Source organism: Syzygium oleosum, unplaced genomic scaffold (assembly GCF_021117445.2).
Source record: "Syzygium oleosum isolate NSW1041296 unplaced genomic scaffold, Sole_v2.1 Sole_v2.07, whole genome shotgun sequence".
Lineage (NCBI taxonomy): Eukaryota > Viridiplantae > Streptophyta > Magnoliopsida > Myrtales > Myrtaceae > Syzygium > Syzygium oleosum.
Window position 1 is genome coordinate 7,005,529 of NW_026607491.1, and position 22,596 is coordinate 7,028,124.

Sequence of the window (22,596 nt, forward strand, 5' to 3'; positions counted from 1 at the left end):
CAAATACCTTTTACCCACTTGCTTACCCTCAAAATCTCCATAGACGAAAGCGGGTAACGTCAACTTTTTCCTCGGCCCACGCAGAGAGCGACTACAGTTTGCCCTACTCTCGCGTCTGGGCGTCTTCGTGGGGGCGAGAGAGATGGAGGGAAGAGACTAGAGAGACACGTGCTGGCGCGTGGGTGGGAGGAAGTGGAACTGGGTGCGCAGGCACGTGCGTTTGCACGTGCGTGCGAGAGAGGAGAGAGAGAGAATTCGGGCGAGTCAAGGGGATGGCCCAGCCGACCAAAAAAAAAAAAAAAAGAGGATGGCCCCACCTTCTGTAGGGCCCATGTGATAAAAAGGTCGATTTTTCTTTTCAAATATGTTAGTTTTTTTACTATGAATAATTATTAACTCTTTAAAGTTCAAATATTACTAGTCTAGTTGTCCAAATAACAAATGATTATAACGAATCATTTCTACGGAATAGCCTGGAAATTATGTGATTCTAAATTTTTTTTTATTTACAATCACGTGAACGAGATATAAAGTATTCTAAAAATATAGCTACTAAAGAAATTCATATTAAATTAATAGTACAATGAAATCGCGAGCGAAAGGATATTACGAGTTTCGTATAATTAGTTGTCGACATGTTGATTATAAAATATTGTGAAATCATCTATCCATCCAAATTTTTTTTCTTTTGTAATTTTTTTTTGGTTACCAAAAAAAGAGCAAGATAAGTAATAGAAAAAAAAATTGATCTAGGCCCAAGTTCCTCTTCGATAATTCGAAATAACATTCAGAGATGCTTACGACTGCATTTGCGCAGAAGAAAAAAGAAAATTGCACCAAAACATGTTTAAAGGGTAAAACTGGGTTGCAAATATTTATAGAGTTTCTTCGAGAAAAAGGGTAAAACAACGAGGCTCTCATAAACTTTTGACATCTTGAGATCAAATATATCTTAAAAAATTTTAATTGACAGGATCAAATCGCGTGCGTTAGTTACAAGATAAAATCAATCAACCTCGTGAATTAAATGGGAGCAAAAAATTGATTAGATCACCCTATATCTATTTACACATGATAGTATAGGAGATTTGTACATGAGTAGGTTCGTAAAAGGCTCAAGAAGAAATAAGAGAAAAATCTTTTTGGTACGGTGGAGGGATATTCCAGTAAGTTCTCTCTGTATTCATTCTCTCTCGAAAAGAAAAACAACAAGAGGGAACTTGGGGCTATCCTGGGTGCAGAGCGTTTACTCCATGTCAGCTTCGGCTGGCTACGTTCGAGGTAGGTTGATATAGTAGTCACCTGCGCTCGGGGGTGACGGGAGGGGATCTTAGGCTCTTGCTAGTTGCCTTGTGCTTCACACAGTGTCTTGTAATCAACTTGTCAACTAGTACCCCCGGTTACAAGACACTGTGCAAATACGTATTGCACGTTTAATTCAACATAAGTTTTTTTCTTAACTACTTGTTTAAAAAAGCAATTAAGTTTTTTCGTTTCTTATTACGAGTAGGGGAATTAGCCCATATATATATTGGTATTGAAAGGGGCAAAGCCCAGAAATTACAATAGAACTCGTTTAATGAAACTTGAACCAACCTGATCTTCTATCAATAGAGGAGTCAACCCTCTCGGTGGCCTATCTAGTACTAAGATGTCATTTGCATCACAAGAATGAAAGATCCAATTTGCTAACCAATTAACACATGAGTTGCCTCTTCTAAAATTATGTAGCATTTTGACATTCTGGAAATACTTTAAAAGTTTCTGAATCTAAGTAATGAGTGTGTTGCCAAAGTGGAGAGCGGGAGATGATTTGTGAAGTAGTGAAATGGCGACTTGCAAGTCCACTTCCACAATAAGTTTAGGTATGCCCAAAGAAATTGCAATTTTAAGACCCAAAAGGATACTCCATAGTTCTGTTTTGAACGAAGAGCACACTCCCACAATTTGAGCAAATCCAACGAGCCAGTTGCTTGATTTATTACGCAGAAGCCCACCTACTGAGGCGGGTCTCGGGTTACCTTTAGAGGCCCCGTCGGAATTGAGCTTGACCCAACCAGTCTGAGGGGCAATCCAACCCACAAACTTATCTCTTTTCTCCCTTCGAGGAGACAATCTGTGTTCTGTCAGTCGAATCGAAGCAATATCTTTGACCTGGCTTAGAGTCACGCACAAGAGTTTGCTAGTAAGATAAAAATCCTTATCAAATATTCGTCTATTCCTCCAGTTCCAGAAATATCAACAAGCAACAGCAAAAATAAGTGACCAATTATCTCGAACCCTAATTGATGAACCAGATAAGTCTAACATCAACCATGGGAGTAGATCTCGGATGAAGAACAACCCAATATATATTACTATGGCCAACAATAGCACAAGCGAACGAAGCCCAATGTAATTATACCAATTTTCAAGCAAAACTCACTCGATTGCCAAAAAGGAAAATTCAGACGACGAAAAAGAAAAAAAGAAAAAAAAAACAACGAATTTACATTACCAAAATTCACGTGACTAAAGAAGATGTCTGCCGGACGTGAAGAACGGGGGCAGCTTCCTGCCTCTCCTCGGTACAATTTCCTTCCCCTTGTGCGCGATGTTGACCGCAGAAAACGACAACCAATGCCATTCCGACACGCTTTTCCTTCCCCCTACATTTGACCTCCCAACGATCGCCACTCAAATGATCCTTTTTACTTTTTATAATTGTTTTTTTCTGGGGACTGAAAAGGCGACCCAAATTATTTTTTATTTTATTCCCAATCAACACGTCACTCGACTCAGCAGCGAAAATTAATAAGAAAAAAAAGAAATTTCCCATTCATTGCCCGAAAAAAACAAGGAAAGAGAAATTTGCATCGAGTTTTTAATAATGGACACGTGAATCGATCTGTGCTCCTCTGTCTCCTCTCTCTCTCTCTCTCTCTCTCTCTCTCCATTGCTCGACAGTCGACATCTCTCGAGCGGGACATAGCTCCACGACAGCCAGCCATGTCGTCGTGTTACGGGCGGCTACCCGCCGCCGGCGCCGGCGCGAAGAACCTCTCCGCGCCGTCCACCTCGAGGCGTCGGCACGCGATGGAGGCCCCGTGGCTGCGACACCATCGCACGGATCGGTGGCCGAGGATCGCCCTGCGATCGCCGTACCGGCCCGACCCGTGGCTCGCGGTGGCTGCCGCGCCGGGGGAGGGATCGTGCGATGGCGGCGGCGGGGGGATCGGGAAGGAGAGGCCGAGGGCGGCGGGGCCGTGCCGGTACGCGGTGGGGGACAGCGAGGGGGGCGGGAGCGGCGGCGGCGTGGTGGATCGGGCGGTGGGGAGCTGGTGGGGGTGGGGGGTGGAGAGGAGGAAGGCGGAGGTGGCGGCGGCGGCGGCGGCGACGGTGGTCCTGGGGGTGGGGAACCGCGTGCTGTACAAGCTCGCCCTGGTGCCTCTCAAGCAGTACCCCTTCTTCCTCGCGCAGCTTGCGACCGTCGGGTCAGTTCCTCTCTCTCTCTCTCTCTCTCTCTCTGCTGTGATCAACGCGCGTGCTCCGATCAATTGAACGAGCGTGGAAGTAGTGAAATCTGGAAACCAATGGCTCTCTCCTCCGTCGAAATGTTTCGCAGTATTTGCTATCGCCACTTCCGATTCTACGATATTTTTCTGGATCCAAGCACATGCACGGCCGAGCCGTCGCGTTTATCCGCCGCCGATTTTCCGTTTCCGGTCGCCGACATTTTCTTTTGCGCCCTCATTTTCGGGATCTTGTTAGCGCGCTAGCATTATTAATTACCTCTTCTTCTTTTTCTCGTACGAGTAATCGGCGTCCAAAATTCAGAAATTCTCCTATTCACAATTTCTTCTTCTTCTTTTTTCCTTTCAAATTTTGCTCATCAGAACCGCTATTTTTTTTTTGGCAAATTATTAAGATTAGCGTCGAGTCGAGTAGAACTGCATGTCTATTATGGGGTTTTTTTTTTTGTTCTTTTCAATTTTCGAATTTTTCCAATTAATCTCAAACTCTTAGAATAAGAGATTTCAATTTTACCCATTTCTGAATTGGAGCTTTTCAAAGAGTACTCCTAAGCTTTTATAAATCAGACATTCTTTTTATTAAGTGCAACGAACATGTGTGCGTCGAACAGGAAGGCCGTTTTCGGACGGGATTTTGATCTTCGAAACATCTATATAAGTATTAATCGCACGTAAGAAAAATTAACATCTTGACCAAAAAAAAAAAAAAAACGTAAGAAAAATTAACATAATTGACCGTTCGGCGTTTGAATTTTTCCATTTATTATGAACCGTCGATTGGATCCGGATATGGGTGGTTCGGAACAAACGAACAAAAGCAAACCTCGTCTTGCCATGTGTTTCTTTCGGTGGTGGTGATGTTTGGTCGGGGCTCTCGTCGTTTCATCGGCGGGTGCCGTGGACAGGTGAGCCTCTTCGAGAATGAGCAAATGGCTGACGTCAACGTTGAGGAAACGCATCATTAAGTTCTTTTCGCTCAAAAATAGATCAAAGGACAGATCTGTAATTTGCGTCCATTCCACCCACTCGTAATTAGGGCATTAAAGAAAGCATGGATACCCAGGACATACATAATATTTAAATATTTACTACTTTTTCAGGGTTTTTGTTAACGGGTGGTTCGGGATATTCGGTCAATTTCTATTTGAGGAAAGACCATAAGTTTTTTTTAATCCTCGGCATACAAATCTTGTAATGCTGACGCCAACATCCATTTACCTCGACGGTTCCAAAGGAGAAGCAAAGTTCTGCTCCGTCTCTGCGGAAGAAGAAAAGAGCGAGTTGGTCTTGTTCCCTTCGTTGAGCCGAACTTACGGGGGGGGGGGGGGCATTTTTTTTATAGGTATGTGCCGACGAGGATGATGGTAGCATCGATCGTTCTTGACTAGTTGACACGAAGGCGACCGTGTTTGGATAGGATTTGTTTTTGACTTCTTATTTTTCCCTTTATTCTTAATATCGCGGCGCGCGCGCGCGGGGTTTGACATTTTCTTTGGCCCGGAGCACCCGGAACTTCGGTACGTAATTTCGCGTACAATTTTTCGGGTAATTTCTCGTTAGAATCCGGGGGTGACTCTCGAAAAGTATACTTGTTTGGTGTTGTGGATCACATAATAATACATATTAGGGAACCTTATTTATTTGTGTCGAACTTAGAAAAAGAAATATGGGGAAATCGGGGAATAAGTAAAGTAAGGTCGAGAGAGAGGAGGAAAAAAAGAGGCGAAAGTGGATTTCTCGATATCTGGGTGGGGGGGGGGGGGTGGCCCTTTGGAGCGAAAGGACGACGGCGGGGAACGCACAAAAAGTTTGGGATGGTGGTCGGTGGAGGCTTCTTCCGAGCGGCCAGCGTGGGGCCGACCAACAGCCATGCACGGCGCACCACTACGCGCATAGATTCTCTTCTCTTCCGTTCTCCTCTCTCTCTCATTTTCCTTATGCGCCCCCTCCTCCCTTTTCTTGCCCTCCTTTGGAACAGTCTTTTCATGATCATTTTCGCGGTGCGTCGACATCATTGCGCATGAATATATTATAAAGTTTCCTCCTTCGTTATGGAGTCTTATGATATTCGTTCCGGGGTGGGGGCCAAGTTGGGGAATTTAGTACTACCCTCAATAATTCGGGGGGCTGACCTGGATTTTCCTCTTTCGTTCTCTTAATTTTTTTTATTGGGTCCCACCGAGAAATGCAGTGGAACTGAGCGACGTTAGGCGTCTTTTGGATGTGGATATGAAGTTGGGGGGGCTATGTTGTGCACAAGGATGGACGACAGTGGAGAAGATCTCAGTGTGCAAAGAGAGGGGGATAAAAATATTCGGAAATTTCAACAATTATTCTACGGCATATGTTGAAAAAGGGGGGGAGATTTGAATTTTGGGAGACAGTGACATTGGTTGTAATACGTAGTTATAATACACCTCGCTAGATGTTTTTGGGTAAAAGTTGGAGGTGTGGATGTCATGGTGGAGTGTTGTTTATGTGTTAGACCGTGGACAGGAATAGAGTGTGAAAAGATGTGGGCGTTGTCATCAAGCTTGTAATATGTAAAGTATCTTGGCGTCGCTGAGTATTTCGATTTTTCCCCATATGAAGGAATAGATTATACTCGGGGAACCCTGTCATAGCATGATGTCAATTTTCTGATCGATTGATTCGATGTAAAACCATAATCCGGTCTGTTAAGTATGCTATCACGTCTCTTCCAAAGCAGTTGTTTTTGAGCAATAAGATCTCATTGTATCTTGCATTTATTTATTTGTTTTCCAGGTATGTAGTTGTATACTTCTCTATCTTGTATCTGCGGTACCATGCTGGCATTGTCACGGATGAGATGCTTTCAACGCCTAAAGCTCCTTATGTTGCGGTTGGCTTCTTGGAGGCTTTGGCTGCTGCTACCGGAATGGCAGCTGGAGGTAGATACCCGTTTTAATTAGAAATCCTCTCTGTGAGCATAATGACCCGGGATATGATCTCACATGCTCATTTTTGTTCTTCTATCTCTTGAACCAGCAATTCTTTCTGGAGCATCAATTCCAATTTTGTCTCAGGTGAAAATCGCTCTCAAGTATTCTTTTGCATTTCGATGCATTTTTTATAGAAATAGTTGAATAGTCATTGAGATGTACGTTCGGGCTTGCATTTGGTATTGTCTACTGGATTGCTATGTATTTGTATCGGTATCTGAGGAGTGCTCTTAAGTATTTTCATTTTCCTTATAATCAACAAGCTTGCTTGGCTTGGTTTTTTAAAGCAGCAGGCTTGGACACTGGTGTTTCATGTGTTTGCTGAAAATAATTGGACCAGTTGATTTGCAATAAACTGACCAATTTAATAGAGTGGCTCCAAGCAAACATAATTCAAGCGAGCTTGATTTTTCCTGATAACTTCTCTTTGAAAGCCGTATGATTAATGTCTAATGTTTAAGTGTGATGCCGATCCGAGCTTTAACAATATTTGCAGACATTTCTGGTGTGGCAAATTCTCCTGTCCACTATTTTTCTTGGGAGGAGATACAAAGCCAATCAGTTATTTGGATGCTTCCTTGTAGTTGTTGGTGTGATCATTACTGTAGCGAGGTAACTCACTGAACTTTTATGGAAAGACCTTTTTATACTTCGACGAGTTATCTTCAACTCCATTTGAGAGAATTTTGATTATTCCTTTTCTCTTGGCCTATTAGATTCTCTGACATTACTCCAAATGAATTGGGAAGCTATGAAAACTTATGTATGGGTTCACTCTTCTTCTAATGTAGTTGTTCTCTGGTGAACAAGCAGTATGCCCCCTTACTATAACCCGCATCAGAAACAGAAGCAGTAAGAGGGTCATGAGACTTTCTAGGACAGGTTTTGATGATAATCGTTAGGATTTGAAACATGCAGTGTGGGCTTTTGTTGTTCACTTTCGTTTGTCTCTCGTTTCTTTCTTTAGCTTTAGTCCTCCTAGATAAGAAAAAGATCATCTCTCCACTTTTCCCATGTTATCAAGATCTTAATTGCAAAGGATTTTCCCCGATAAGATGCCTTTAGTTGAAGTTACCAATTCAGTCTTGATCCCAGCAGTCTTCAAAAGAGAACTGATTTTCTTTCTGGCAGATAGGTTGTATTTATTGACCCCATTAGGTATTATAAAGTGATATACTTTTCATTCCACAGTGGATCTAGTCCTGGTCATTCGCTGAAGGAAGCCGGTATATTTTGGAGTCTTTTAATGATAGCTTCTTTTCTGTTTCAAGCTGCCGATACCGTATTAAAGGTTGGTTGCACTCTGAAGTCTTGTTTGTTCCCTAAGTTTTTCATTTATGTTTTTCCTTCTCTTATGGTGCTTATTTTACGTAACAGCTATTCTTTCTTTGCTTTGTAGGAAATAATTTTCTTGGATGCTGCTAGGAATTTAAAGGTATGTCTGATGAAAGACTACCCAATTGTACTTCTCCAAGCTTGCTAAATAACCATTAATTTAAGTAGGCATAGCACAGTAGTTTCTGAGTATTTTTGGGGCCGGGCGGATTCCTTCTTCCTGCCAGTCCTGCCAAAAATTTCACGTTCTCAAACTTTGGTAGCAAACCTAAGTTTAAACTCTTGCTCTCCTATCAACACGCCTAGTCGGTACCTAAATTGACTTATAAGAACGGGTTTTGAGCTCTACTAAGAGTTAACTGGTGCTTCTTATGCTGAAGGGTTATTAAATCTGTAGATGGTGTCATTCAGGATAGATGTTATAACAACTAATGATACTGAGGAGAATTTGAAACTTGGCATAGCGTAACAGTACTTGGCGATTGAGCTTAGCTCCTTCTAATTGGCGTTTCGGTCTGGGGATAAGTTAACTGGAAGGTCCAGACATTCTCTTGCATTGAGTCTTTAGCAGATGCTAGGAACATATTATCGATTATTCCCTCAAATATAATATGTCATGATGCTGAGATTACTGAATTGCATCCTGGCAGGGAGGGTCTGTGGATCTGTTTGTTGTAAATTCTTATGGATCTGCTTTCCAGGTAAATACCCTACACTGAGCTAAGGTATACTTTTTGGAGGATAACTAGACATTTGATATCTCAGCTGATTGTTCTTAATCTTTGTGTAGTACAGGCCTTGTTCATATGCCTCCTCCTCCCTTTCTTGTCAAAATTATGGGGTGTTCCTTTTAGTCAGCTGCCAACTTATCTTAGAGATGGCACGGCCTGTTTTTTGAACATTGGCCAATTATCAAGTGGTGAGTGCTACTTTACTTCAATTTTATTTCTTTAGTAGTTGTTAGACCTCGGAAAATGAATGTAGATGGTGCCTCTGGCCAAGCTGATTGGGATCAAACCAGTGAAATTCTAACATGGCCAAGACAAATTTCTGTGAAATTTCTTCTTCTTTGTTGAGCATGTAACCCTTTGTCATGTCTGTGTAGCCCCAGCTGGCTGTGCATAGAGGTAAATGCGTTCACCAGCATTCACGCTTGTGTGCTCATGGAATGTGCTCTAGTGGACAGGCAGCCACGTCTGTATGCATTTTATATTTGATTTGAACATAGGGATGATTATGTGTAAATTGATGTCATTGTGATATGGGGGTCTTCTATCAGTTTTTCGTTCCTTTGTTAGAAGATGCCGCTGTTGTTAACTGAGACTTTCTGCAATATTTACTATGGTGAATAAAAACAAATTGTCATCTGAAAAGAAAAAATCTTGTAACAGCACATAAGTTCGTATTGTTGCATTGCTCCATCTGGAGGGTCTGTTACACACACTAAAGTGAAGTATATGCTTGATTGGTCCCCAGGATGTGATGGAGCTCCACTGCTACCTTTACTGTTTGTTGTGGTAAACATGGGGTTTAACATATCGTTGTTGCATCTCCTGAAGATCTCGTCCGCGCTGGTATCTTCGCTTGCCTCAACATTTTCAGGTATGGTGTTTTACTTCTTAAATGTCAATGTAGAGAAACCTCCTGGTTAAAGCCTCACAAAGTAGCATGAAAGACGATGCAACGGGACAGTATTGCAGTGGTCATGAAAGAATGTTGCTGTGTACTACCACTACCTAGCATCACTCTGTGAGGGTTTTAGTTGAAGGATTTATCTGGAAACATAAACATAAATTCCACATCAGTCGAAATTTTTCTCTCCCATTTTTGTTAGCTTTGGAGTGTACAACAGGTTTCAGTTGTTAGCTTTGGAGTGTACAACAGGTTTCAGCGTCATCAGACTTCTCGTCTCTGTTAATTCGCCCTACGGTCTCCATCATAAGGTCCATTAATTTAACATGAAATCACCAAAGGGAAGCCTGATGATACTGAATGATAGCATCATTGTACACTGTTATTAGTAAAAAGAAGCCCGTTTACTTTTCCTCATGACTTACTGGTTCATTGCAGTTACTAATTACTCTTTCTTTTTGGTCTACTCCATGGCAGTGCCCATATCCGTGTATATCTTCACATTGCCATTACCATACCTCGGGGTCGCATCCTCGCTCCCACCGGGTTTTGTTGCCGGAGCCATCATCCTTGTGTTGGGCTTACTCATTTATACATGGACACCATCAACGACGCCTGCTAGTCCTTGACTATTCTTAGCTATAACTCGGACAATATGCAGCTGGCCATCTCCATCGGCAGTGCGGGCACTATCAAGAGTGGTTGATTTTGCTGATCAACTGCCGCGAATAACAGAGATGAAGATTGCCGATTGCCATGCTAAGCGTAAATGCTTAATAAGCAACTGATTTCATGTTCTAGGTAGACGGGAAAGAAGAGCTGTCCGCGCTCATTCGAGTCGCTGTCGAACTGGACTTTAACTCGAAGTCCTGCTTCAGCGAGTTCTACAGGGGCGGGCTCGTTCACGCGCCTTGCCGGGCGAGGCTTAGAGTCTAATTGTACATTGTACTGAGTCCATGTTGTTGTTCGGATTGCTGAAATGGGTTTATCAGCTCATATTGTAATAAATGGAAGGATGCTGTCAAATGAGACAGCAACTTCTGCTTCTCTGCCGCAGCAAGACTCATGAATCTTGTTTCCAGAGGACAACACTTTCTTGCAAAAACATTTGACGTCAACGCCATCTGTAAGGAAAACGAGACACGCCATTGCTAACTAGTTTGGCCTCGCCATACGACTCCGAATCCGACCACCATACTCGCGCATTCTCTTAACTTCTCACACCGAGCACCCGACTCGTGCGTGCTTCGATAATAACCTTAGTACGCGCGTGTCGGACCGTCGACCGCCATCTTCGATGAAAGATTCTTCATTTGCAACATCGGTGTTGGACATTAAGCCCCGGCCCGGTTCGACCGGGCCCGATCCGGCCCGAGCCCGCCCACTGAGCTCCGACAGCTTCTCCATGTCTAAGCTAGCTAGCTTAGCCCTCCTTCCCTCTGTTGCGAGGAAGAAGCAAGAAAGCAATGTTAAGAGCGCCGCATTTCCCAGCAATGGCTTCCACCGCTCTCACCGCGCTTAGACTCTCTCTGATTCCCACTTTCAGCTTCTCTTCTCCTTCGCAATCTCGCGGTATCTCCGCTACTCCTCCGCTCTGTTCGACAAGGCACCTCTCGCCTTCTCCTCCTCCCCTCGGCCGGAAGCTGAAGCCGGCCCAGCCCGCGTCGCCCCATCCACGCCTCGGAGGAGCAGGTAAGCGCGCGGAAGCTCCGGTGAAGTTTGCGCCCAGTTTTTGTTTCCTGTAATTCGAAGTGAGCGGTACGGGGAGAATGAAAATGGAAATGAGCGGGCGGTGTTGGGCGGAAAAATTTTGAGGAAAAGAAAGAGCTTGATGACTTGATGGAGTCAGTCGAGCGTGATAATCATTACCCATGATTAGTTTCTCGATGACATACTCTTTTGCAGTTACAAACGTATTTGAAGCCCAAATTCGGCCTTTCTAGTGAAGTGAAGCCAATGATCATTGAGGAATGGGTGGGATTATGGTGTGTTTGAATTGGTGATGAGGCAGTTGGAGGCTGTAAACATGGTAAGATGCTGTCAGTGTTACTCTGGTGTGACAGCTGATCGGATAAGGAGAGTCCGACCGCCGTTTCATTGAAAAGAATTATCCTTTCTCGGTAGTTTTTGTGTCTCCTTGGGATCTGTCGTCGGTTGAAGACTTGAAGTAGCAAGGAGACTGAGTAGTCATCTGCCGGATGATAGTCGAGGGTTCGAGATGTGATCCCAGCCAGTGGGAAAGGGAAACAAAGAGCTTAGTAGTAGCAGATGTTGTCGTTGTGTCACGTGCAACTCTCATTCGCTTACCGCATTTTGTACTTCCGAATATTTGTTGACATACTTTGCTTAGATTCGTCGATTGTATCAAATTTTTAAGATCGGTGCTTTCCCCTGTTGTTTGAAACAAATGTGCAGTTCCTTGTTGAAGTAGTCTGTTGTGGACCTGTTTTTAGAGAGTCTAATTTCAGAATTCTGTCTATTAATTGGTGGAAGTCCTCTAGTAGATTTTTTCGGTGAATATACTGAATATGAGAAGTCTTTCTTTAGGTATTTCAGCTTCGTTTAGTTCTCAGCCAAGTTCTGGCAATGGGAGGGAATTACTAGTGCAGCACTTGCTTCTTAAGGAAAACGACCTCGATCTTCTGCTTGAGCTTCAGCAAAGGGTTTCAGCAGGTCCATTTTCAAGCCTGAACTTTTCTATGACTTTCTTTCTTTATTGTCATATCATACATGCAGAAAGAAAGGAAAAATGTTAGCGTTTATGCGACATAAAAAATGTTCCGAAGTTGTCATTGGTTGAATCGCAATCATCTTGTGAGCTAATTGAATAGATATAGTACGCTGCAAGCCTGATGCTATGTCATTGCTGTTGTTTATTATTGTTCCAGGAGAGGATCTGAGTGACCTTGCAGTTGAACACTCAATTTGTCCATCAAAAGAACGAGGTGGGATGCTAGGGTGGTTGAGAAAGGGGCAGATGGTATGCTGAAGCTTTATCCTCGATGGGTTTTAGGAATATGTTCTGTTCATTACAGGGTATCTGTTCTGGCTGTCTCAACCTTCTAAAATTAGAGAACTTATACTTTCAAGAAAAAGAAATTGACTAATCATTTTGCACATATTACAAGAAAACTAAATGTGAAAAAATCATTTCTCTACATTTTCAAGACACATTGATTATAGCTTCACCATTACTCTGGGGCAACTTCTTACATATCCCTGTAAGAAGCAAATTAGTTGTCAACTACTTCTTAATGGCTTTATATGAATATGACGTATGGACTGAATTTGATGTATATGAGCAGCTATCATCCCAAAATTGCAGCATTCTTGTGCTGCTCTACGAGGAGACATGTTGTATTGTGATTCTAAAAGATATCAAAGAAGTGACCTAGTTGAAAGCATCTCTTTCTCTTTTCTTATTCGATTGAAATATCTTCAACATGGTGCTGCAGGTGCCAGAATTTGAGGAGGCTGCTTTTAGTGCGCCTATAAACAAAGTTGTAAAATGCAAGACTAAATTTGGATGGCATTTATTGCAAGTTATTTCCGAGAGGTTGGCCTTGGACTTCTTAACTTTTGTATTAATTAAAGTGGGAGACTCAGGATTATTCTTGATTCAGTTGTGATTTCTGCAAATAGGGAAGAGTCAGTTCTTCAAGACATACAGCCTGATGAGCTTCATGTCAAAATGCAAGAACCCAGTTTCCTTGATGAATCTCAACTCATTGATGTTAGAGAGCCCGAGGAAGTGTATGTTCTCATCTTCTAAAAACTTTTAGTTACACGGACAAAATTATCGTCTTGTCTTTTTGAGTGTAGTTGAATAAATGACTGGTGTATTAATAAAGTTGGGCTATTGATGTTCGGAAGAAAAAACGATACAGAAAAAGAAGGTGATCTTATTCAGTAGATGGTGAAGCAACCAAGTTTGGGAGTCGATTTTTTTGAGTAAGTGCTGTGAGATAGCACATAGGGTTTCAAACTTTTGTGGTTCGGGCAATCGGTGAATTTAAATTTATTTCAAAAATCAGATTCTCTGAATATAACAATCGCCAGTAACCTGGTTTGCCGAAGCAGAGGCATGAATAATCATGCTTTCCAATTTGAAAGTCATCCTTTGCTGTTGCTGCACTTCTCAAATTTGTGCTTTTGATTTACATGTTCAACTGTCAGTGTTCAGTTTTTCTTGCACTCGTGAACTTTTCCGCTCACGCATGTTTAGTCCTCAATATTATTTCATTTCCTTTTAGCGCCGTGCTTGTAAGTGATTGGTCACTCATCGGTGGCAGGGCCAAGGCTTCTTTGTCTGGTTTTCAAGTTCTTCCACTTCGTCAGTTTGGCAGTTGGGGACCAGAAATTACTACGAAGTTAGATGCTGAGAAGGATACTTACGTAATGGTCAGTTCAATCTTTGCTTCTGCCGACCGTTAGGATTATTTACTCCAGTGAAGAGTCTAACAGTGCAGTATTTAGAGTAATGGTGTCTAATTTATTTTTTAAAATACATTATGAATCTTTGTCCTCCTGTGACTAGTATGTATAGATTTATCGACTGGCTAGTCACAAGGCAATAGCCTTTCATATGGTTGGAGTTGTTCATTTGCGTGTATTCAGTTTTTAGTTCGTATAGATTTACTCTTTCAAAATTTTTCAGCCAGGTCAATCTGTTCTGTAAGATCTTCCTGCTCTTGCTCCTCCTCAACCTCCCTCCTAGTATGAAATGGTTAATCTCAGGGGGAAAAAGTCATAAAAAATTTCCTTCTTTGCTAATCTGCTTGATAACAAAATCAATGTTGTTGATTTTTTTTTTAATGTTGTTGATTGCCTAGGTTAGTTTTGCTTTGTTGTAAAATCATACTAGCCTTTTCTGGAAATCTGGATGGTGTTTAAAATTATTCACTTAAAATTAATGTTGATAGAATGATATTGGCCATATTGCCTTTGACAAGATCTTGGATGGCCCAATTGATTTTCTTGCTTCACTATGCATTCATATAGCCAGATGTCATGTAATGCCTCCACTTTTAGAGATTTGAACAGCCCTATCCTTCTCCAATGTGGTAAGATGTTGTAATAATGCAGTGTCACCATGGAATGCGGTCGTTGCAAGTCGCCAAGTGGTTGCAGACACAGGTAAAACTTTTAAGCCCTTCCCTCCCATGTTTATTTGTTTTTATATATGTGCGTGTCTATGGCGTGTGACGGAGAAAGCTATACGGAGCCGTACAAATTTGTGGTGCCCGTCGAGCATGGTATTGAGTTGAGTAAAAAATTTAAGTTATTCTCATTATTTCGAGCTTAAATTTTCAGGGTTTTAAGAGAGTATTCAACTTGTCTGGGGGAATTCATGAATATGCTGTCAAGGCTGATCCATCAATCCCAACTTACTGAAGTTGCTGTCAGTGGAATTTTGTAGTGCCTAGACCGGGTTCTCCGAAGTTGCTTCGTCTTCCTTAACAGTCACAATACCGTCTCTTGTTGTCTGAGATTTGGCCATCACAATGTTAAACTGGTTTTGCTCAGGCAAACTTTGGTATCTTCAGCCTCAGAAATATACCCTCTTTCGGTCTTTCCGTGTAGAATCCCTTTTCTACCAAGGCGGCCAAAAAAACTATACGCTCTCTTACCATACGAATTTCATGTAAGGGTTCCCCTTTTTTTTATTGGACTAGTGTAAATTGAGGCTCTTCTCAGGTATTTTATTCAAATGAGACATGCAGTGGAGTTAATGACATGAAGTCTTTGAAGCCAAGAACCATATATTTCTACATAGACTCATAATAAGTTTCGGATGTTGAGGGTTAAAACCGGGATAACAGTTTCATTTTTGAATTATCAAAGAAAAAGGAGGAAGGGGGAGAGAGAGAAAAAACGATAGGGCCAACGGTGCGTGTCACAAGACCAAAAAAACCGTTTTGTATTTTCCCGCGACATCCTCGGAGACAAAAAACAGAGTCAGTCTCTTCCCAAACTTCGAAAACAGACACCCCCAAATTGGAGAGTCCTTTCGATCACACAAACACGTACATGCATTGCACGTCCATCGTCCTTCCTCGCCATTCCAAGCTGTATCCTATCGTTTTTTCCCTCTCCCTTTTTCTCTCTCTCCCTCTGCGTGCATGTTTCTCTGTTTCAGGATAGCTCTCCTCCTCTTCACCCCTCGACGCTTAACCAACTCCACCACTATCTCCTCCTCCTCCTCCCAATTGCTCCACCTCCATTACCACCATGGGCAATTGTTGCTTCCGCGGCAGCTCTGCCAATCCCCTGAGCACCAAGGCGTTGTCCATGGCCGCGAGCCGGAACAACCGTACCCCGGATGGTGCTGCCTCGGCGGGGAACCCGACCACCGCCCCGCCTAAGAGCCTGCCCCCATCGTCAACCCCGCCTGCATCCGGCTCCAAGGCCTCCAAGCCAAGCCCCATCGGTCCGGTCCTCGGCCGCCCCATGGAGGAGGTCAAGTCGATGTACACGATCGGGAAGGAGCTAGGGCGGGGGCAGTTCGGGGTCACCCACCTGTGCACCCACAAGCAGACCGGCCAGCAATTCGCCTGCAAGACAATCGCCAAGCGGAAGTTGGTCAACAAGGAGGACATCGAGGACGTCAGGAGGGAGGTCCAGATCATGTACCATCTGACTGGCCAACCCAATATCGTGGAGCTCAAGGGCGCGTACGAGGACAAGCACTCGGTGCATCTGGTGATGGAGCTGTGCGCCGGGGGGGAGCTGTTCGACCGGATCATCTCCAAGGGGCATTACACGGAGCGGGCTGCGGCCTCGTTGCTCAGGACGATCGTCCAGATCGTGCACACGTGCCATTCCATGGGGGTCATACATAGGGACCTCAAGCCCGAGAACTTCCTTTTGCTCAACAAGGACGAGAACTCGCCGCTCAAGGCCACCGATTTCGGGCTGTCCGTTTTCTTCAAGCAAGGTCAGCAGTTAATTCCTCGTTTATGTATCTCTTGAATAGGATTGCGTCGAGGATTTTGTTTGCTTAGCTGATAATATCTCTCAGGCTTTGAATTTGGATCTTTCAGTGCATAAACTTCCTGCTGATGCCTTACATATGCAAATGAGCCAACTGACAAGACGAGTTCCAATCATGAAAAGAGATGAAACAAAATGCATGTCTCTTTGTTGTTTATTATGATTAAAAAAACCATCTTGAGATAAGAAATTTCCAAAAATAGGCTATATTTAAGTTTCATCACGATGATCGTGCAAACTGGACAAGAGAGTACGTGACATCAAAAAGCTTGCAAGTCCTGGTCTAATCGATAAGAGTTCATATTGTTCGTTCCGTTCCATCTGCAAAACAGTAGTGACGGTTCTATTCTATCCGCAGGAGACGTGTTCAAGGAAATCGTTGGTAGCGCATATTATATTGCGCCGGAGGTCTTGAAGAGGAGATATGGACCAGAGGCTGACATATGGAGTATCGGGGTCATGCTATATATTCTCCTCTCCGGAGTTCCACCCTTCTGGGCAGGTTTTGCCTTTTTTTCAAGCGACGTCACTTTCTTTAAGTTTGTTTCCAGATGAATGATTGGAAATAGGTCTTGCTTTGAGTCTGATATATAACAACGTTGGTCGACAGAGTCCGAAAACGGGATTTTCAATGCAATCCTACGTGGTCAACTCGACTTTACGAGCGATCCATGGCCCTCGATTTCACCAGGAGCGAAGGACCTTGTTAGGAAGATGTTGAATTCTGACCCTAAGCAGAGGCTGACCGCCTTCCAAGTTCTCAGTAAGTATTTGCCCAATGAAGTGTTTCCATTCAAACATCCAAAGCATTTTCTGACATACCATCCCTCTCGTTCTGATCTCATCAGGTCATCCTTGGATTAAGGAGGATGGAGAAGCACCCGATACACCTCTTGACAATGCAGTTTTGAATCGGCTCAAACAGTTCAGAGCGATGAACAAGTTCAAGAAAGCTGCTCTTCGGGTAGTCCATCTTCACCATTGTCAAATGAAGCTAGTTTGCTTAAGTCTAAATTATTATACCATGCATATAAGTCTTATTAAGAACCATCGGCTGGATTTTCATGACGGCACATCTTTCACATGGTATATAGTACAAAATCATATGATTAAGCCACTTTTGAATGGTCATCGAAGTTCAATTTTTCTCTTGAAATGTCAAGGTCATTGCCGGTTGTCTGTCAGAAGAGGAGATAATGGGGTTGAAGGAGATGTTCAAAGGCATGGACACTGATAACAGTGGCACAATCACTCTTGAGGAGCTGAAGCAAGGGCTTTCAAAGCAAGGGACGAGGCTATCAGAGTACGAAGTCAAACAACTTATGGAAGCAGTAAGTGTTTCATTTACTATTGAGGAATTAATCAGCCAAGCGGGTTAATATTTTCTTCAAGATGCTACAGAAGTATTTCTCGAGATTGTTTACAAATACCGCCACTCTTACTTTGTCTCTTGCTCCTTCAAACTTTGGGAACGACAATAGGCCGATGCTGATGGTAATGGGACGATAGACTACGATGAGTTCATCACCGCAACTATGCACATGAACCGGATGGACAGAGAGGAGCATCTCTACACGGCTTTTCAGTACTTTGATAAAGATAACAGCGGGTATTGTTTTAGTTACCATCATCTGTTCCACCTTTTAGTAGGAATCTTTTAGTCGCAATTAGTCCTCTTATATCTGTACATAGAAATCGATGTTATCTGTAACCATAGTTATCTTTTTCAGCAATGCAAATCAGTTTCTCATAACCGTCTGATCTCACTCAGGTTCATTACAACTGAAGAACTAGAGCAAGCTCTTCGAGAATTCGGCATGCACGACGGAAGGGACATCAAGGAAATTCTCTCTGAAGTTGACGCCGACAATGTGAGTAACATAAAGAAGTCATTTATGCAGCATTAGGGTAGACCCAATTCCGAAAAATACGCTCCTAGTTTTGGTTGATTACTCTCATCTTTTATCATGAACCTATACTGACCCTACTACTGTCGATTCTTTTAATTTTGCAGGATGGTCGGATCAACTACGATGAGTTCGTGGCAATGATGAGAAAAGGAAATCCAGAACCGAACCCGAAGAAGAGGCGTGACGTCTTTGTTTAATCTCGCAAAACGGGTGCTTGGGAAGGGGGAAGCAGGAAACAATTATTCTTGTCGACCGGGCATATATCATCGGTTTTTGGCAACTGTACACTGGCACATAGATATAAGAAATCAATGCTGATAGGTTTGGTGATAGAAGAAGAGTGTTGCACTTTGTATATTAGTCTCGAAGCGATGAAATTGAATGAGATTTGATTGGAGAGAATGATGGAGACGGCGGAGGTTCTCGGTTTTATAGAATAGGAAGTTGCTCTGCTTTTATCTTCTCAACGTCAATTGTAATTAACCTGCACAAACTTCTTGGTCTATAGATTTCTTTGGAATTACGTCGAATGTTTCTTCTTCTGTTTCATTCCATCTGTCGGATCAGAGACCCGTGACGCGAGCAAGAGCATGACCAAATCCGGTAAGCCCGTTTGGGCGGATCCGATGGGGACGACATGCTTCTTGAGCCAAGTCTACCCGTTCAGCATGTCCAAGAGCAAGATAGATCCCCGACAAAGGCCGTGTAATCAAACCCGAGCCAAGTCAACGTCGATCGACGGTATGAGTTTCTCCGATAACAACTACCATTGCATTGCAATGGGAGGTCGGATTTTGGAGTATCCGTGGAACGCCAAAAAGAAGAAAAATAACAAAAGCGAAGTAAGATGACAATTCAAGGAGGCCTTGTCAAGTCATAATGTTCGACGTACTTCGTCGTCGTTAAGGTTCAATGCTTCACGTCTCTTGACGAGGATGTGAAGGAATTCCAAATTTTAATGCTTATTTCGACATTGGTTTCTGTAATTTGTCAAATTAATTATTTTTATACGATACAATGAATATATTTTCACAGAAATTTTATTTATAATCGATACGCATAGATCGTTGTGATTCGGACAGTTGAATAAGAATTAATAGAACTTTTAAAAGGCAAGTTTGATCGACTTTTTGGTGGGTTTTATACATATGTTTGATATAGCAGACATTTTCATTCAAAACACTTAAAATCAGATCTTTTGTACCTTCTTGTATTAAATACGTCGCACGTCCATAAATATATGTGTGTATATATTGTGGATAAACTTCATGTTAGTCCAGACACAGCTATGGTACGCAAACCCTAGGTGCATAAGCTGAACATAGTACAAAACCTACTCCGTAACAGATGAAGATGAATCAAAAGCTCAAAAGGACTTGGCATAACTATTAACAGCAGACATAAGTAATTAAGCTTCAGGAATTAAGCATATGCACTGGCCAATAGTCTTGGGCTAACAAGAGCCGAGAGTGGCACAGATTTTTGCAGCGCCAGACCAAAAGTCTCATCCATGTTCAGCTCATCCACTCCATCTGGTAATTCCCATTCAAAGGAGTGAACCAAGGTCCCCAAAATGTACTCAACCATTGCTATCCCCATCCTCGCCCCGGCGCAGATCCTTCTCCCCGCTCCGAACGGCATCAGTTCGAAGCTGTTCCCCCGCGGGTCGATCTCCGCGTGCTTCTCCAAGAGGAACCTCTCGGGAATGAACTCGAGAGGGTCCTCCCACACGTTCGGGTCTCTTCCTATCGCCCATATGTTCACGCTGACCCTGGTGTTTTGGGGTATGTAGTACCCATTCACCAGGCATGGCTCGGCGGAGACGCGGGGCAGGTTCAGGGGCGTCGATGGATGCTTCCGGAAGGACTCCTTGCAGATGGCTCGCAGGTACGGGAGTCTCGATAGGTCGGACTCTTGAAGGCGCCGTTGCTTGCCGATGATTCGATCCATCTCCTCGTGCGCCCGTTGGAAGATGCTAGGGTTCTTCAGCATCTCGGCCAACGCCCATTCTATCGCGCTAGACGAAGTGTCTGTGCCCGCCGTGAACAAATTCTGCTCAAAGGACCAAAGAGAAAGTCAATTAACTAGCAACTACACGAGAACAAGTAAAGTCGCGAGAACCCGGAGGACGCTCTCCGATTGTGTGGGTTACAAACGTGTACATTACCGTCCAACAAGGATGAATGAAAATATATAACTCAAGCCATAGTGAACTGTATGGTAAAGAGGAAAATTAGTAGCTAGCTAGATGATTGAGAGGAATCCAAGAAAGATTTCAAAAAAGATTTCTTCTCATAAAGTAAGTGGAAAGTTTGATCTTAGAAACTTACCAATAGAAGAGCCTTAACGTTAGTCAAATTGAGTGTCTCGCTTCCGGTATTGATCTCTTGACAATTGTTCATCAAAATGTCAAGGAAATCTGGATTGCCTTCACGTTCACGAGCCGTGGCCATATGCTCCTCGATCATCCTCGTTAACAAAGCATCGAACTTCTTGTGCAGCCGCTTCATTCCTCCTTCGATCCCTTGCAAATCCATCCACGCAATCAACGGTATGAAGTCGCCGATGTTGAAGTAGCCTGCGGAGGTCATGAGTTCCACCACCATGTCCTTGAACTCGTTCGACTCGGACCCTTTTGTCGCGAACACGCGGCGGCTCAGTATCACTTGGCCGATCATGTTGGCCATGGCATAGGTCAACATCTCAGGCACCACCACCGGCTCGCCCTGCCCGCTTGATTCATACATCGCTCGGAGCATGTGGCCGAGCTCAGCCGCCCGGACATCGGTCCATTCGTAGAGGGCCTTGCCACCGAGCATGTGGAGGCTGCTCAGCCTCCTAAGCAACTTCCATCTTGGCCCATAATCGGCAAAAACCATATCTTGAGCGTTATATGCCATGTGGGTCGCGCCAGCGTTCGGTGGGCGGTTCGAAAAATTCATGTCTAGGGTTCTCAAGAACGCCCGAGCCGCATCCGGGGTCGATGCCACCACCATGTCACAAGTGCCCATCTTCAGGTACATAACCGGCCCATACCTTTTGGCCATCTTTGCTAGGGTTACATGGGGCATGGTTCCTAGGAGGGGAAGCACCCCGACGATCGGCCACCCTCTCGGCCCCGGGGGGAGCTTTCGAGAGAGGTTTCTGAGGAGCGAGCGGATGAATAAGCAGGTGACTATGCAGACCAACATCGCCGAGATGATCTCACGGACGAGGAATTCATTGATGGTCACCATTTTATCAACTGTGTATGGTGTTGCAACTATGGACAATAGTGCATGTGTTATGTGTCTCCTTCGCAAATATACTCAATTTATAGGACTAACTGAAAAATAAGATGAGGGGTTTTGATTTAACATTTGTTGATAGATAAGCAGCTGGAGAATTAGCAAATCATAGTTACTTCTTCCCCCAAGAGTTACTGTTGACTTTCAAGATCTCAACGTCGCCAGAAGAGAAAATGAGACTTTAATTCTAACACCTTTGTCTGAGATTCATATCTACACAACTCCAAGCATACGGGCTCGGACCGGGACTTCCACAAAGGCCAGTGTTTTGTTACGTAATAGAGATAGATCGATCGTAGCTAGCGAAAAAGTCGAGCGTACATGAGGATCGGCCTGAATACGAGAGGATTTTTACTATGAAAACGATGATCGGAATTAGTAGACCTCGACCTTATTATATACAACTTTATATGTGTCCCAAAATTAATGCGAGATTCGGTAATCTCGCAGATTCGTCATGTTTCAAACCAATCATTCTTGGCCTCGATTATTTCCCCAACTCATTTAGATCGGGCTAGCAATAAACTTTTTAAGTCATTGCACATTCAGAGCAACGTACGCATGAGAAATGCACAAATTAAGGTCGCACAATTCTCTAGTCTCTGTAAATACGGGTTTTTTTTTTTTCGTGCTGATAAATATTAATAGTGTTGGTAAATATCAAAAAATCTTTAGTAAAGAAAAAGGACCGGCGACTTTTTTTTTTTTCAGGTAAACTATTGGCAATTCACCAATATTTTTGTGAAATTACCAAATTTTTCTTGTTAGTTTGCAAATTAGCAACTTTTGCACTAATTACATAATTTACTAACGATTTGAATATACCATATTATATGAAATTGCCAACCTAAAATAGAGCAACTTACCAATTTTTGTTAGATTATATTACCAATCATCATTTGAAACACTTACAAACAATTAATTGCTTCTTTTTTTTTATATATGTTTTATCCACTTTTCTGTT

The 22,596-nt window shown here is 43.1% G+C and overlaps 4 protein-coding genes across 7 annotated transcripts; 3 read left to right on the forward strand and 1 right to left on the reverse strand.

Annotated features, from left to right (window-relative positions):
- Positions 1-2,874: 2,874 nt before the first annotated feature.
- LOC115675671 (protein CLT1, chloroplastic) lies at positions 2,875-10,494 on the forward strand. 2 transcript variants are annotated; one of them, XM_056313020.1, is made up of 10 exons: positions 2,883-3,473; positions 6,279-6,424; positions 6,522-6,559; positions 6,972-7,087; positions 7,667-7,766; positions 7,875-7,910; positions 8,461-8,511; positions 8,606-8,729; positions 9,287-9,412; positions 9,920-10,494. In XM_056313020.1, the coding sequence occupies exons 1-10, from the start codon at positions 2,989-2,991 to the stop codon at positions 10,069-10,071; spliced, it is 1,374 nt and encodes a 457-aa protein (XP_056168995.1). In that variant the 5' UTR covers positions 2,883-2,988; the 3' UTR covers positions 10,072-10,494. The 2 variants fall into 2 exon arrangements, with proteins under 2 accessions (XP_056168996.1, XP_056168995.1); XM_056313021.1 differs by lacking the exon at positions 9,920-10,494 and having other exon boundaries at positions 2,875-3,473; positions 8,601-8,729; positions 9,287-9,408.
- A 143-nt stretch (positions 10,495-10,637) lies between these two features.
- LOC115675684 (rhodanese-like/PpiC domain-containing protein 12, chloroplastic) lies at positions 10,638-15,177 on the forward strand. 3 transcript variants are annotated; one of them, XM_030598439.2, is made up of 8 exons: positions 10,638-11,134; positions 11,990-12,115; positions 12,331-12,422; positions 12,898-12,998; positions 13,085-13,195; positions 13,735-13,843; positions 14,528-14,578; positions 14,756-15,177. In XM_030598439.2, the coding sequence occupies exons 1-8, from the start codon at positions 10,909-10,911 to the stop codon at positions 14,834-14,836; spliced, it is 897 nt and encodes a 298-aa protein (XP_030454299.1). In that variant the 5' UTR covers positions 10,638-10,908; the 3' UTR covers positions 14,837-15,177. The 3 variants fall into 3 exon arrangements, with proteins under 3 accessions (XP_030454299.1, XP_056168997.1, XP_056168998.1); XM_056313022.1 differs by lacking the exon at positions 14,756-15,177 and having other exon boundaries at positions 14,448-14,579; XM_056313023.1 differs by lacking the exon at positions 14,756-15,177 and having other exon boundaries at positions 14,444-14,562.
- A 137-nt stretch (positions 15,178-15,314) lies between these two features.
- LOC115673871 (calcium-dependent protein kinase 34) lies at positions 15,315-18,868 on the forward strand. The gene is made up of 8 exons (XM_030596133.2): positions 15,315-16,379; positions 16,794-16,937; positions 17,046-17,198; positions 17,284-17,399; positions 17,599-17,766; positions 17,917-18,044; positions 18,207-18,306; positions 18,450-18,868. Exons 1-8 carry the CDS (start codon positions 15,674-15,676, stop codon positions 18,540-18,542), a joined length of 1,608 nt encoding a protein of 535 aa, XP_030451993.1. The 5' UTR covers positions 15,315-15,673; the 3' UTR covers positions 18,543-18,868.
- A 690-nt stretch (positions 18,869-19,558) lies between these two features.
- On the reverse strand, positions 19,559-21,581 carry LOC115677826 (flavonoid 3',5'-hydroxylase 2-like). Its single transcript, XM_030601041.2, has 2 exons — positions 20,676-21,581; positions 19,559-20,397 (listed from the first exon to the last, which is right to left on the reverse strand). The coding sequence occupies exons 1-2, from the start codon at positions 21,579-21,581 to the stop codon at positions 19,768-19,770; spliced, it is 1,536 nt and encodes a 511-aa protein (XP_030456901.1). The 3' UTR covers positions 19,559-19,767.
- Between the last annotated feature and the right edge of the window lie 1,015 nt (positions 21,582-22,596).

Coding starts and splice junctions, on each gene's coding strand:
- LOC115675671 (XM_056313020.1), top strand. CDS start 2,989: ATGTCGTCGTGTTACGGGCGGCTACCCGCCGCCGGCGCCGGCGCGAAG. Junction 6,425..6,521: donor TACCGGAATGGCAGCTGGAG/GTAGATACCCGT, acceptor CTCTTGAACCAG/CAATTCTTTCTGGAGCATCA. Junction 7,911..8,460: donor ATGCTGCTAGGAATTTAAAG/GTATGTCTGATG, acceptor GCATCCTGGCAG/GGAGGGTCTGTGGATCTGTT.
- LOC115675684 (XM_030598439.2), top strand. CDS start 10,909: ATGTTAAGAGCGCCGCATTTCCCAGCAATGGCTTCCACCGCTCTCACC. Junction 12,116..12,330: donor TCAGCAAAGGGTTTCAGCAG/GTCCATTTTCAA, acceptor TTATTGTTCCAG/GAGAGGATCTGAGTGACCTT. Junction 12,999..13,084: donor TTGCAAGTTATTTCCGAGAG/GTTGGCCTTGGA, acceptor TTCTGCAAATAG/GGAAGAGTCAGTTCTTCAAG.
- LOC115673871 (XM_030596133.2), top strand. CDS start 15,674: ATGGGCAATTGTTGCTTCCGCGGCAGCTCTGCCAATCCCCTGAGCACC. Junction 17,767..17,916: donor TCAAACAACTTATGGAAGCA/GTAAGTGTTTCA, acceptor GAACGACAATAG/GCCGATGCTGATGGTAATGG. Junction 18,307..18,449: donor CTGAAGTTGACGCCGACAAT/GTGAGTAACATA, acceptor TTAATTTTGCAG/GATGGTCGGATCAACTACGA.
- LOC115677826 (XM_030601041.2), bottom strand. CDS start 21,581: ATGGTGACCATCAATGAATTCCTCGTCCGTGAGATCATCTCGGCGATG. Junction 20,398..20,675: donor ACGTTAAGGCTCTTCTATTG/GTAAGTTTCTAA, acceptor TCCTTTGAGCAG/AATTTGTTCACGGCGGGCAC.